Raw genomic sequence first — 14,695 nt, 5'->3', positions numbered from 1 at the left:
TGTCCCACTCTGCATGGCCAGCCAAAGCTCTTGCTTGTGTGCTGAGCTGCTAAACGAGAAGGCATATTGAAAAATAAAATGTAGGACTACCTTCCATGGGCCAAGCTGCGCCGGTTGGGGGTTTGTCTGAGCCATCTTGGCTGCAGGGATTGCTTCTATTGAGAAAGAGAGGGAGAGTGAGAGGGAGGGAGAGAAGGGGGGAAATCAAATTTGTCTTCAAACTTGAGTCACCCACGACAACTGATTGGAACTGATTGGAGTTGGGACACTATCCTTTGGCATTCACACTGTCCTTATTGCAAATACAACTTTCTCCAGCAGTGTCTGGCAATAGTGATCCCAAAAGCCCGCAATATAAACTGTCCAGGAGGAAAAGGATCTGTGACAGCAAGGTTAAAAAAAAAAAGTAATTCAAAGCAGCTGCTGCAGTACTGCATGTTTCCCCTGCAAAGCAAATAAGTGGAAGTAGAGGGTGTGTGTGTGTGTGTGTGTGTGTGTGTGTGTGTGTGTTTGGAGGGTGACAGGGGAAATGGCACAGAGTGGAAAGAGAAACACCCCTTCTTCTAGTGCCATGGCCCCAATCCAACCCTTCACAGCTTACATAGTAAGTTGCTTTACCAAGTGAGAGAATTAGTTCACCTAGCTCAATATTGTCTATACTCTATACTGACTGGCAGCAGCTCCCCCTGGTTGCAGGCAGGGGTCTTTCCAAGCCCTACCTGGAGATGCTGCCAGGTACTGAACCTGGAGCCTTCTGCATGCAAAGCAAATGCTCTCCCACTCAGTTATGACCCCTTCCTGGAATATCCCTGCCCTTAATATATTGGGATTTAAGAAGCTGCCATCTACTGAGTCAGACCCTTGGTCCATCTAGCTCAGTGTTGACTACACTGACTGGCAGCAGCTCTCCAGGGTTCCAGACAGGGGTCTTTCCCAGCCCGACCTGGAGATGCTGCCAGGGACTGAACCTGGGACCTTCTGCATGCTAATGCTCTGCCACTTACAGCCCCCACACCCCATATCTAACAGCAGATGGTGCTTACATGCAGTCACCTTTCCAAATGCAAACCAGAGCTGACTCTGCTTTGCAGAGGCGACAATTCATGCTCACTACTTCGAGGCCAGCTCTTTTCCTCATGAATCCAGGAACCCCTGCCTCGCAAGGTTGCTGTAGAATGGCAAGTGCTTGCACACTTTGAAAGCACCAGACATATGCAGCAAACCATTGTTATCATGCAGTTTCCAAGCTCCCATCCCAGCTCTTCCCATCCCTACACACACTGCTATTTTCCAGGAAGGATTCTTTGATATGGGGGTAGTAGGGAGAGCCTTCCGAATGAGAGGCTCAGCCTGTCGAATCCAGCCGAGAAGGGGAAGCCCGGCTGTCTGGAGTGACTCACCTCGCTCGCTGAATGCTGACACTTCCTCCATGGGCCGCCTGCTGCCCAGACAGGCTCTGTTTGTTTATATAGTGCCCGCCTGCCGGCAAGATTCATGCTGCGGTCAGCAGGATGCATTCTCTGCCATTGTGCCTCTCTTGATCCCCAGAGATTTCAGCTGCTCGCCTCTTCGGTCCAAGCTGCATTCTTGGCGGAAAATGGATCCAAACTCCACCCCTGCCCGCAATATGTACAGGAATGTCAGATTGGCTCCCTCATAACGAATCATTTCTAGCACAGCATCTATCCCCTTTCATCCCTATGACACAGGCCAGGAAACAGATCTGGACGTGGGATAATGGCAATGCGTGTGATTTAGGAACATGGGAAGCTGCTGCCTACTGAGTTAGACCCTTGGGTCATCTAGGTCATTATTGTCTGCACTGACTGGCAGCAGTTTTCCCAAGGATCCAGGCAGGAATCTCTTCCAGCCCTACCTGGAGGTGTCACCAGGGATTGAATCTGGGACCTTCTGCATGCGAAGCAGATGCTCTACCACTCAGCTATGCCCCCATTCTCTGGGAATACCTAACAGCACTCATATGTCGAGGGGTTTGATAACTTCATAGAGGAGAGGGCTGTTGATGGCTACTAGTCGGAGGGCTGTAGGCCACCTCTAGCCTCAGGGACAGGGGGCCTCTGGGTACCAGTTGCGGGGAGTAACAGCAGGAGAGAGGGCATGCCCTCAACTCCTGCCTGTGGCTTCCAGCGGCATCTGGTGGGCCACTGTGCGAAACGGGATGCTGGACTAGATGGACCTTCTTGGGCCTGATCCAGCAGGGCTGTTCTTATGTTCTTATGTAGTCTCCCATCCAAAAGCAGACCAGGGCAGACCCTGCATAGCAAAAGGGACAGTTCATGCTTGCTGCCAGAAGATCAGCTCTCCTTCCTTTTGTCTGCTGCCATCAATCTACGTTGTACTTTGCAGAGAAACAGAAGGAAGAACGTTGCTCCTGAGGGCAGGACTAGGACTAATGGGCTGAAAGGACAAGGAAGCAGATTTAGGGTAGACACCAGGAGCCATTTCTTAAGAGCTGCAGGACAATGGGCCAGTCTGCCTCCTGCCGTGGCGGGCTCTCCTTTGCTGGAGGTTCCCAGACTGAGGCTGGGCGGCCCTCTGTCAGCAACACTGTAGCTGTCTCTTGCACTGGGCAAGGGTCTGGGCTCGAAGACCTCCAGGGCCCTCTCCCAACTCTGGCATTTTGTGGCTCTGTGAGATCCAAGCCAATCTTCTCAATGGCATCTCAGCCTCCTTAGGGGAGAGGGGAATGGAGGGTGGGAGATAGCTGCCCCCTCTCACACCCTGCCTTTCACAGATGGAGCATTGGCTGGGGACAGGCATCTACAAACCCATTTGCCAGCTCACCCGTGGCGAGCACCCCCAGTCCTCTGGCGAGCCGTGCAGGTCACCACCTCAGACAGGTCGCATTTCCACTGCCACTTCGGAGAAGGCAAGAAAGCTGTTTCTTACCCTCTCTGTATCCCTGCGCAAAGGGCAGAAGACCCACTTCTCTCCTAAGCTTTCTGCCTGTGTGCCAGAAAGGATTTGCGGGGAGACAGGGGATCATTGTTGCCGACCACAAATAATGGCTGGCTGGTGAGCCAATCCTAAATTTGTGGGACCCCAAGCTGTGAGGACCTGCTGCCAACCCTCTGCCCACCCAGTGGGGGAGGAAACCTCCCAGAAGCCGGTCGGCTGGGCCTGGTGCCCAGGCTGGGCTTCCGCTGGTGGTGGCACCCAGGCTGCAGGCTCAGCACTCTGCCCAGCGACTGAGTAACTCTTTTGTTTTTCACAAGTGAGCGGTAGGGAATGCAACAAAGCCCTCCGGCAGTTCCCGCCACCTCAGCCCACAGCCAGCTTGAGGCTTAATTTTTTTTTTATTATTATTATTATTATTATTATTATTATTATTATTATTATTATTATTTATTAATTAATTCAATTTCTATACCGCCCTTCCAAAAATGGCTCAGGGTGGTTTACACAGAGAAATAAATAACAAATAAATGAGATGGCTCCCTGTCCCCAAAGGGCTCACAATCTAAAAAGAAACATAAGATAGACCCCAGCAACAGTCACTGGAGGTTAGGGTTGTGCGTTTTGTGTTTTTTTCTGTTTTGTTTTTGGCACAAATCCGAAACACCCCCGTTTTGTACTTTGTTCAAAACCAGCCAATCCGAAACACCCCAATTTTGTTCTTTGTTCGAAATTGCAAAATCCAAATCCGAAACGTTTTGGATTTTTTAAAATGGCCCCAGGGAAAAACTAGTGGGTGGGGGCGGTAGTGCCCAATGGGTGGAAACTACCACCCAAATTTCAGAGGAATTGGGCAAAGGGCTGGGTTTCGGTGAATTTTTGAAGTATAGGATTTTTCCCATAGGGAAGAATTGAGGTTTTAGCAAAAGTATAGCTTCATGTTGGGGGGAAAGGGGTGTCCCAGAGCAGAGTAGGGTGGGTGGTAGTGCCTAGTGGGGGCAAGGAAGCTGCCAGAAGTATTTCAAAGGAATTGGGCAGAAGGCTGATTTTTAAAGATGTAATGGAGTTTGCGTGTCTGTAAAGTTCTTCCCCATAGGGAATGATGGCCCTCCATAATTCCTTCTAGCATATGAGATTTTCAATGACAAACCATGAATCCACTCTCATATGCTACCAGAGAATCTGAATCTCTGGTAGCATATAAGAGTGGATTCATGGTTTGTCATTGAAAATCTCATATGCTACCAGAGAATCTACACTCAGAAGACCTCAGAAACAACAGAACCCAGCACCCCATGGGTTAGCAACCCATGGGGGCAGTTGGCACCCTATGTGCACTACACCACGACTCACTCCTGGCCACCCCAGTGCCCCCCAGGTGGAGTTATGGGTCTGCTGAAACCTCCATTATTCCCTGGGGGGGGGGACTTTAAAGAAGCGAAAACTTAAATAATTCCTAAGAAATCAGCCCTTTGCCCTATTCCTTTGGAATCTGGGTTGTGGCAGGCACCCCTTGGGGCACTGCCACCCAACCCGCTGTTTTGCCCCTCAGACCTCCTTTCTGCCCCGAATCTGCCCCAAAGACATTTCATCTTCAGAAATTCTTTAAAAATCAGCCCTTTTCCCAATTCCTTTGGAATCTGGGTGGCAGCAGGCACCCATTGGGGCACTACCACCTGAACCACTCTTCTGCCCCTAAATCCCCCTTTCTGCCCCCAATCCACCCCAAATAACATCAACATCACACATCAACAACAGCAGAGCTTTGGGGGAAAATCAGGCAGATTTCCAAAGGTCATGCACATCCACCTCCCCCCCTGCCCAAAATACAATTGATGTACACACAACAGTGTAAAACAACAACAATGAAATGCACACTGCCCCACTGGTCAATGAGGGTAAATGCACACTAGCCTAATGAGGGTAAAATTTACCCTGAAATTTGCTTAAAAGGAATAAGGAGGCAATTGCCAGCAGATCAGCTCATGCTTCCGCTGGCCAATCTGCAGGCTGGAAGGGCTGGAAATTCACACAGATGTCAAAACTCAAAATAGAGACTGAAGGAGAAAGACTTTTTGCAATTGCAAAATGGAGTTCCAAAACAGCTGAAACAACAAAACATTTTGTATCCGAAACAGGGATGTTTTGTTTTGGCTACAAAATGTTCTGTTTTGCGCATTGGGTGTTTTGTTTTGGCTACAAAACAGGCGAAATGGCCTGTTTTGTTCACAAAACGTTTTGTATCCAAAACGAAATGCACATCCCTACTGGAGGTCTTGTGCTGGGGTTGAATAGGGCCAGTTACTCTCCCCCTGCTCAATAAAGAGAATCACCACATCAAAAGGTGCCTCTTTGCCCAGTTAGCAGGGCTATATCAATGATCTTCACTGCAAGCAGTGGTGGCTCCTGTCAACCCCAAGTGTGGGCCCTGGACTTATTGGTCTGATTTTATATTTAGCTTGTGCAAATGTCTATGGACCCCCCCCGCCATCCTGTTGATTGATTGACTGAAGAAATACATTAATTAAAAGGTCTGGAGTGATCTCGGAAGCACAACTCACCCACCCACCCTCCAAGGGCCACTGAGAGATGGTTGAGGAGGACAGAAGGGTGAGGAGAAGATAGGTCAAAGCAACCCATGAAGGAGCCGTTCCCTTGGTAACCTGAGACTGAAAGACACAGGCTCTCAAAGAAGAGGGAGGGCAACATTTTTGTGTGGCCATTTATACACGGAATGGCTTCCACCAATCACACACAACGTCACCTCCATACATCCACCCTTGGCTCTTTCCCTTGGTCTTTGGCCCCAATCCTCTTGAAGACTGGAAACACAGGAAGCCCTATGCATGCCTTATGTGCAAGTCACATACCATCTGTGTGTAGCATAAGTATGCACAGATCTGTACACATGTACAATTATTCACATGTTGAATGCACATATAGCAGTACCCTTCCTATTGTACCCTGCATGTGAGTAGGCCTGTATCCAGGTTCATGGTTAAAATGCATGCATATAAAGGCATTCACACAAAAACATGAATACACGTAGAGACAATGGTTTACATGTACAATGTAATGTCTGAAGAGGGCTTAAAGCTTATAGAGGCCGTGTGGCAGACTGATCCCTCACTTTCCCTCGATGCATTTTGGTTAGGGAGAATGGTATATGTTCCCTGCTGCTCCTGGGTGCAGGACCAGGGCGTTGAAACCTCTAGGAAGCAGATTTAGACTAAACATTAGGAAGTATTTCCAGTTGTAGGAAAGGTCTGACAGTGGAACAGCCTGCCTCATGCACTGGGGGGATCTCCTTCGCTGGAGGGTTCCAAACAGAGGCTGGAGGGCTGTCTCTCAGGTTTGTGCACTGAGTGCTGTAGCAGATTTCTGGCTAGCCTAGAAAATCACAAAGTCTTGTTTGACCCAAGCGTTCTGGGATTGTATTATTCTATGCGGGGCCACCCAGAGACTTGCGTTTTGGACAGTATACAAATATGTCTAAATAAATAAATAAATAAAGTAAATAAAGCTAAGGGCAGATGAGCACGTGTCTGTTTCCTCGTGAGGATTATCGGAGCGGCCCCTTCACTGGTTCACTCTGTTGAAAACTAGTTAATCAAATCTAATTTTTTAAGTGGCATAGGCCTAGCGTCTCAGACAAATTTAAATGGCTATTTTGCTGGTTCTACTTTTTACCTGAATCCTAGATTTTCCTGCAACTGCTTGATAAGATGGGTCCTATTCCATTCTGAGTTGGATGCCACATATGTTACAGATATGAGATTGGATGCTTATTCAAAGGTATTCCTGTCATTAGCAGTTAAAAAAAAAATATTAAAAATACCAATGGACCACATCCAGAGTTAGTTCCCCAGGTTCTTTGCTGTTAGAAATTGAGGCGTTGTCTTAAATTCAGAGTCCTCTTCCTTTTGAGTTAATACAGGTATGACCTGTATTTAAACTCAATTTTTATGGGCGTTGTCTTAAATTCAGAGTTGTCTTGTATTTGGGTAAATACAGCTACATCTTATTCCAGTCTGGCATAACAGTGACACAGCTTCAGTGTCCCGTCCCTCCACACACCTGTAGAGGATGGGGGCTGAAGGACCAAGGGAAGGTGTGGGTGCATGGAGGCCAAGTTGTAACTGAGAACACTACAGTATGTGAAACTACAGAAAATGTTTACTGCTTCCTTGGCACACAAGTTCAGGTGAGCTAGTGACCTGCCTAAGAAAAGAGCTGGCCAGCTAGGACCCATATTCACAACCCTGAATTCATTATAACGGGGGTTCTCAAACTTGGGGTCCTAGATGTTGCTGGACTACAATTCTCATCATCCCCAGATACAATCGCCTTCAATAGAAACATAGGAAATGGCTTTATAGGAAGTCTATCTAGCTCAGTATTGTTTACACCAAGGATTCTCTACGTTGGGACCCCAGATGTTAGTGGACTTCAACTCCCATAATCCCCAGCCCCAGTGGCCTTTAGATGGGGATTATGGGAGTTGAAGTCCAATAACATCTGGGGACCCAACATTGAGAATCTACACTGACTGGCAGCGGCTCTCCAGGGATTCAGGCTCAGGAGTCTCCCAGCCCAACCTGGAGATGCTGCCAGCGAGGGAACCTGGGGCCTTCTGCATTCCAAGCAGTCGCAGATCCTAGTCTGAGAACTCCTGGCCTAAAAAGATTAAAACTGTTCCCTAAGCGGTTACACCCCCAGCACAGCAATAACACTTTTGAATAGTTTTGTGTGTGATTACGTCAATTTCAACATCAGGTCAATTGCAACAGGTGGTTAAGCTTCCCTTAGAATTCTGCACACTGACTTTTCAGACAGTAGTGGGTGCTGTCGCTTCATTTTTGGTTAGGGCACCGATTGCAAAAGCTACTCCCTCCCATTATGTGGTCTCTTTTCTCTTTCTGTTTGCTTATTGTGTCTGCCTTTTTACTTTAAAAATAAAACACCAGAAAGACAGATGATGTTACATTGCCTTCCCAGGAGAGCACAACAATCTGGAGGTGAACTGAAGGCTCTCCAGTTGTTGATGGACTACAACTCCTATCACCCCCAGCCACAACTGAGGTGATGGGAGTTGTGGTCCAACAACAGCTGGAGAGCTTCAGGCAGGCCAGTCCTGCCTCAAGGTAAAAAGGAAGTCTTTGTGGGCTTTTGTCACATCAGAAGCAGCAATGAAGGCACGCTGCTTCTCTTTGGGCACATGAAGGTTAACTTCAAGGCCTAATGAAGTACATCAGGATGGGGTGTGTTCTTATTTTGATGAACAGGATGACTTATACAATTGTAGTTAGAGGAGGAGCAATATGCAAAAAAACATAGTGGAAGGCTGTCTGCAAAGGCTGAGGACCCAGCGGTGCTTTGGAAAGCCTTACAGGAACATGAAAGAAATGAAAGAGTAGTGTTGTCTGGTGGTTAGAGGGCATTTACCTCTCCCCACCTCCCAGTAAAGTCCTATCTTCAGTGCAATTGGAGATTTTTCTCCAGTTCAAATATTACCAATTGGCTTCTAGTGCCAAATTCTTACATTCCTCCTCTAATTATAATTTGACAAGTGCATCACCTATAGCTTTGCAAGGAAAATTTACTAGACTTTCTATTTTTGGACAGACAATAATCAACAAGCAAGAAGTTTATTGTCCATGATGGTAACTGATTTAGTCTTTTTGAAACATCAAGGCAAATTGGTCAAATTGGAATTCAGAACTCGGTACATTCCTTTGGACATTCCTAATGTTCCTTTGGACATTCCTTTTTTGGAAATGGGTTTGGAAAGTTCAGAAAAGTACCTTGGTTACTAAAGTACTAATCTTAAGGAAACCTGAAGAAATGTGTACTTCACTGGTCTCTCTCTGATGAAAATGGGTTATATTCCAGTTGCCAAGACAAATGTTGCAGGTGTATCGCGTTTCTACAGCAAACACCTTTCTTGTCTTTTGGGATTGCTCCAATATCTGAAATTGTACTGGGCACTTTACAGATTAAACCTTAAAACAGGGGTAAAATGCTTTGGTTTGGCACGATCGTATTGAAAATGATCCCCAGAATCTCAAACTCCTATAATTTTTTAAATTTTTTGCGACGCACATGCAAAGTTGTAGCACTATATCGTAAAGATAAAATCCGAAAGAAGGCACTGGAAATGTGAATGGCACCTTGCTGTCAGCGCAGGGTCTGCTGTGTCATGACACAGGAAGTACGGAAACACACTTAGCAGATCCGTAGTAAAACTGCTGTAGGGTTTAATCTGGAAAGCACTCTGGACTCCGGTCCTAAACCCAGTAGATGAGATCTCCAGCTATCATCTTCCTCTGGATCCTGAGATCATATTATTTTGTAATATAACATCTTTAGTCTTACCTGATAATTATGAGCTGATGATCCATCTTCAAGGTTCCTCATTGTTGATCTGTCTGGGAGTTTAATGTCAGTCAGTCAGTGACTCAGTGATGGCCTGGAGTTTGCCACCATTTTGTTCTCTTGCTGTGACTCTAATCTTTTCCTACATCTAGGAGGTATCATTCCCCCTGCTTTCCAATGGGTGAGTTTTTCAAGATATTCTGGAAAAGAAAAGCATTTTCCAGAGTTTTGTTTTTTTGTGTGTGGCAAGGTCTGGAACCTACCTGTGGAAAAAGCATGTTTCTGTCTTGTGTGGCTTGTTCTGTTCCTGAAGCACAGTCCACTAGAGGGGCACCAAAGTAAAGCAAATCACAATTTTAATGACTTGCTCTCCATTACCATTAGGAGGTTATGTATGTAGCCTCCAATAAAGAAAATGGCTCAATTTTCTTTCCTATCTGTCTCTGCAGCTGCTTGATAGGATGGGCCCTATTCCATTCTGAGTTGGATGCCACATATGTTATAGATATGAGATTGGATGCTTATTCTAAGGTATTCCTGTCATTGGCAGTATATACACACACACACCAACCAATGGACTGCATCCAGAGTTAGTCATGACTAGCTCCCATTGAAATTGATGGGACTTAGGTTAGTCATGATTAACTTGGCCGATTGATTTCAGTTGTGCTTAGTCACGACTAACTAATCTAGATGCTGCCCATTCTTTTTCAAGGTAAATGTACCACCTACTGGGGTATCTTTTGAGCCATTCAATGGTTTTTAATACATTAATCAGATAAAGAGGCTTTTACTTGATTAATCAATCAAAGACTGTAGTTGTAATAAATACCACAACTTAGCCTTGGGAATAAAGGAAACTCCTATGGACAATTCATATGGTACTCCTCTTAATATCAGCTAGAGGAGAGGTTCCAAAATACTTTGAAGCAAAATTTAATTTTGGTCCAAACATGCAACAGCACTGAAGTGGAAATTAGGAGAGCTGCCCTTTGGGGCGGACAGCTGGTCTTGCGGTAGTGAGCATGAACTGTCTTTTTGCTATGCAGGGACCACCTTGGTTTGCATTTGGATGGGTGACTACATGTGAACACTGTAAGATATTCCCCTTAGAGGATGAGGCTACAACTCAGTGGTCTGCTTTGCATGCAGAAGGTCCCAGGTTCATTCTCTGGCAGCATCTCCAGGCAGGACTGGGAAAGACTCCTGCCTCAAACCTTGGAGAAGCCGCTGCCAGTTTGTGTAGACAATCCTGAGCTAGACGGAGCAAGGGTCTGACTCATTAGAGGGCAACTCCATATATTATATTATCCCTTGAAATTTCGCAGCAAGTGCAGAATAGGCCTTGGAGAGAGAGAAACGTATCTAGGTATCATCATTGGTTGTAAGAACTGCAATGTAAAAAACTGTGCCATTCTGCAGACTTGTCAGGGAAGAACCAGGAAACAGCAGCTGACACAGAGAGAGGCCTTGGATATCAGATCCTGGCCTGGAAAGTAAAAAGGATAAGAATCATTATAGGACTGCAATGTTTAGCCAATTAACTAATTAATTAGTGTTACCTCCTTTCAGGCACCAAATTAAAACCTGACTCTTTAAAAAAGCCTTTTTGCTGGTGCTGTTATTAGTCTTTTACTAAGACTAGTGTTTATTAGTTCCTGTTGTTGTTACAATTACTACAAATATTTACATACCACTTTTCAACAAAAGGTTTTCAAAGTGGTCTACATAGCAAAAGAAAAAGAACCAAACCTCTTAACTCACGCAGCCCTATATTATTCCTATGCAAATGTATATAGATTTCATTCATCTAAAAAAACACATATGATCACAACACAAGGTTGCTTATATATAGGCTTACAAGCATCAAACAATCTCAAAATACTAAAACCTGTTTAAAAATATAACAAATTTAAAAAAAACACTCCTTGAAAAACAGAAAGCACCAGTAACATAAAAATGTATGATATAAACATATATGAGGAACATATCTTTTTGTACTCTTTGTGTGTGTGTACACACACATATAGAATTGAACTAATTGAACTAAATTTATTATGGTCTTTGACCAACCAGGAAAAATAAACCAATTCCATCCTCCACCAAAAATAACATACATTATAAATAAAATATAGATGTATATAAAACAGAGATTACAGAATAATTAGAATATACATTGAAACAAAGACTAAACATCTGATTATTTGACAACATAAAGATAGTTGTCATTGGTAGTAAACTCAGGCTGAATATTACACGCTGCTGCACAAAACTTGGTAACATTCTATGTAATATTAGAATATATATTTTATATATATATATATATATATACACACACACACACATATATATACATATACACATATATATATTTATTTGAACGGTAGGATCAAGTTGAGAAACAACTTCTCAGCTTCTCAGGAGGCTCTGGATCTTGGAAGAATAGGTTTAGTCACTAAAATATATATTTATACACTAAATATATAGTCATACTGTTATACTACTGCTACTTATACAGTATGCTGCTTTTCAACAAAAGTTTCCAAATGGGTTTACATAGAAAAATAAATAAAGACTGACAACGGAGAGTCAGCAACTCCAGGCTTCTTTAAATATAAGCCGAGAAGTTCAATTAAAATTTCTAACTCCCTGTTGCCAGTCATCTCTCTTCGTACCATTCTCTCTCTCAATCTCTCTCTCTCTCTCATTTATTTGTATGGTCACATACACACTGAAAGGCAGGATATAAATCTTGCAATTGACTACATCAAGCTGAGGTGGAGTTCTCCCATCTCCTCATAAATGCCGGAAAGGAACACATGAAGCGGCTGAGAGGACCTTCATGAAGACATGAAGTGGCCGAGAGGACCTTCCCACAGGAAGACATGAAGCGGCTGAGTGGACCTTCCCTCACGAAGACATGAAGCGGCTGAGAGAACCTTCCCACAGGAAAACATGAAGCGGCCAAGAGGACCTTCCCTTGCTGAGTGGGCCTTCCCTCACGAAGACATGAAGCGGCCGAAAGGACCTTCATGAAGACATGAAGCGGCCGAGTGGACCTTCCCTCGCGAAGACATGAAGCGGCCGAGTGGACCTTCCCTCGCGAAGACATGAAGCGGCCGAGTGGACCTTCCCTCGCGAAGACATGAAGCGGCCGAGTGGACCTTCCCTCGCGAAGACATGAAGCGGCCGAGTGGACCTTCCCTCGCGAAGACATGAAGCGGCCGAGTGGACCTTCCCTCGCGAAGACATGAAGCGGCCGAGTGGACCTTCCCTCGCGAAGACATGAAGCGGCCGAGTGGACCTTCCCTCGCGAAGACATGAAGCGGCCGAGTGGACCTTCCCTCGCGAAGACATGAAGCGGCCGAGTGGACCTTCCCTCGCGAAGACATGAAGCGGCCGAGTGGACCTTCCCTCGCGAAGACATGAAGCGGCCGAGTGGACCTTCCCTCGCGAAGACATGAAGCGGCCGAGTGGACCTTCCCTCGCGAAGACATGAAGCGGCCGAGTGGACCTTCCCTCGCGAAGACATGAAGCGGCCGAGTGGACCTTCCCTTGTTGAGTGGGCCTTCCCTCACGAAGAAGCGGCCGAGTGGACCTTCCCTCGCGAAGACATGAAGCGGCCGAGTGGACCTTCCCTCGCGAAGACATGAAGCGGCCGAGTGGACCTTCCCTCGCGAAGACATGAAGCGGCCGAGTGGACCTTCCCTCGCGAAGACATGAAGCGGCCGAGTGGACCTTCCCTCGCGAAGACATGAAGTGGCTGAGTGGACCTTCCCTTGTTGAGTGGGCCTTCCCTCACGAAGAAGCGGCCGAGAGGACCTTCCCTCACGAAGACATGAAGCGGCTGAGTGGACCTTCCCTTCTTGAGTGGGCCTTCCCTCACGAAGAAGCGGCCGAGTGGACCTTCCCTCGCGAAGACATGAAGCGGCTGAGTGGACCTTCCCTTGTTGAGTGGGCCTTCCCTCACGAAGAAGCGGCCGAGTGGACCTTCCCTCGCGAAGACATGAAGCGGCTGAGTGGACCTTCCCTTCTTGAGTGGGCCTTCCCTCACGAAGAAGCGGCCGAGTGGACCTTCCCTCACGAAGGCATGAAGCGGCCAAGAGGACCTTCCCACAGGAAGACATGAAGCGGCTGAGTGGACCTTCCCTTGCTGGGTGGGCCTTCCCTCACGAAGACATGAAGCGGCCAAGAGGACCTTCCCACAGGAAAAAATGAAGTGGCTGAGTGGACCTTCCCTTCTTGAGTGGGCCTTCCCTCACGAAGAAGCGGCCGAGAGGACCTTCCCTCACGAAGACATGAAGCGGCTGAGGGGGGTCTTTCCTCTAAAGGGACATGGAGCCCGCGCGCTCCCCTCCACGTGCATGGGGGGACTGGGGGACGCCTCCTCCTCCTCCTCCTCAGGAGCGGCCCGGCCGGCTGCTCGCCTTCCTTCCGCTCACAGGAGCAGCAGCAGCACAGTGGGCCTCGCCCCCTCGCCGGGCCTGCCCGCTTTCCCCGCCCCGCCGCCGCCGCCGCCGCCTCCTCCCTTCTCCTCCTGCTGTTGCTAGTACTGCCGCCGCAGCCGCGCTCGATGCCGGCCCGGGAGCGGCCAGAGAGGGAGGCCCCGACGAGCTACAGCAGAGCCAGGCCTGGCCCGGCCTCCTCACAGCGGCGGCGCCGGCCGAGGGTGAGCGAGGCGGAACAGTCGCCGCGGGGACGGGACTGGGACTGGGACTGGGCCGGGGAAGGGCGGCGCCGGAGACTGAGGGGCCGCTGCCGTCCCAGGTGTGTGGGGTGCGGCCGGGACGGGGCTGGGTGTGGGGTCGGGCCCCCCGGCTGGTGCGGTGGGCCCGGGCACGCCTCGCAGACGCGCGTCTCCCGGGCGCGTGTGGTGGGGGAGATGCGTGTCTCGCGCACCACAAGTCGGGCACCCCCCCACACACATATCCCCGCCTTGCATCGGGCTGGGGCGAGGAGGGGGTGGTGGCGGTGGGTCGGTGGCCTGTAACGTGTGAGTGGGTCCAGGCGTGCAGCGGGCGGGGCGGGTTTGTCTGAGTCGTCTCTCAGAGGCGTGAGGAGCGAGTGTCAGTTGGGCAGCCTCGTCTCTCTCTCTCTCTCACATATAGATAGACACATACAGATATACACAGCCTGTGTACTCTGGGTATGAGAGAGAGGGGTGTGTGTGTGTCTGTCAGTGAGCATCCTTCCCCCCCCCTCATATACACACGAGTGTGTGTCTGTGTGTGTGACTCTCCCGCTTCCTCATGCACCCTTTACCTGTTGCTGTCTGCTGTCCATACCCTGCTGAATATTATGAGCTCTGCGTCACAGGGGCACGCACAAGACAGGACACGTGTGTGAGTTGGTGAGCATAGTTTCTCTTGCACGTACACAGGCACACCTGCGTGTACACACATGC

At 47.9% G+C, this 14,695-nt stretch overlaps 2 protein-coding genes across 21 annotated transcripts in view; one reads left to right on the top strand and one right to left on the bottom strand.

Moving 5' to 3' along the window:
• Positions 1-13,457, bottom strand: part of CRYBA1 (crystallin beta A1) — a 35,044-nt gene extending 21,587 nt beyond the window's left edge. For 4 of the 7 annotated variants that reach the window (XR_008311744.1, XR_008311749.1, XR_008311746.1 and 1 more), the window contains exons 1-4: positions 9,292-13,393; positions 6,607-6,717; positions 1,401-1,616; positions 91-155 (exon numbers count right to left, since the gene is read on the bottom strand). Coding sequence is in view for 1 of the 7 variants with exons in the window: in XM_053274624.1 (XP_053130599.1) it covers positions 91-155; positions 1,401-1,431 (96 nt within the window). In the remaining 6 variants the exon portion in view is untranslated. Of the gene's footprint in view, positions 1-90; positions 156-1,400; positions 2,307-6,606; positions 6,718-9,291 lie in introns of those variants that run through there. The other 3 variants (XR_008311743.1, XR_008311747.1, XR_008311745.1) reach the window with 3 other exon arrangements.
• A 362-nt stretch (positions 13,458-13,819) lies between these two features.
• MYO18A (myosin XVIIIA) overlaps positions 13,820-14,695 on the top strand; it is a 100,982-nt gene continuing 100,106 nt past the window's right edge. For 4 of the 14 annotated variants that reach the window (XM_053274612.1, XM_053274608.1, XM_053274609.1 and 1 more), the window contains exon 1: positions 13,821-13,960. The gene's annotated coding sequence lies outside the window, so the exon portion shown is untranslated. Of the gene's footprint in view, positions 13,961-14,043; positions 14,059-14,695 lie in introns of those variants that run through there. The other 10 variants (XM_053274621.1, XM_053274620.1, XM_053274618.1 and 7 more) reach the window with 4 other exon arrangements.

Source organism: Hemicordylus capensis, chromosome 12 (genome assembly GCF_027244095.1).
Source record: "Hemicordylus capensis ecotype Gifberg chromosome 12, rHemCap1.1.pri, whole genome shotgun sequence".
NCBI classification, from domain to species: Eukaryota; Metazoa; Chordata; class Lepidosauria; order Squamata; family Cordylidae; genus Hemicordylus; species Hemicordylus capensis.
This window is presented reverse-complemented; position numbering and strand designations above follow the sequence as displayed.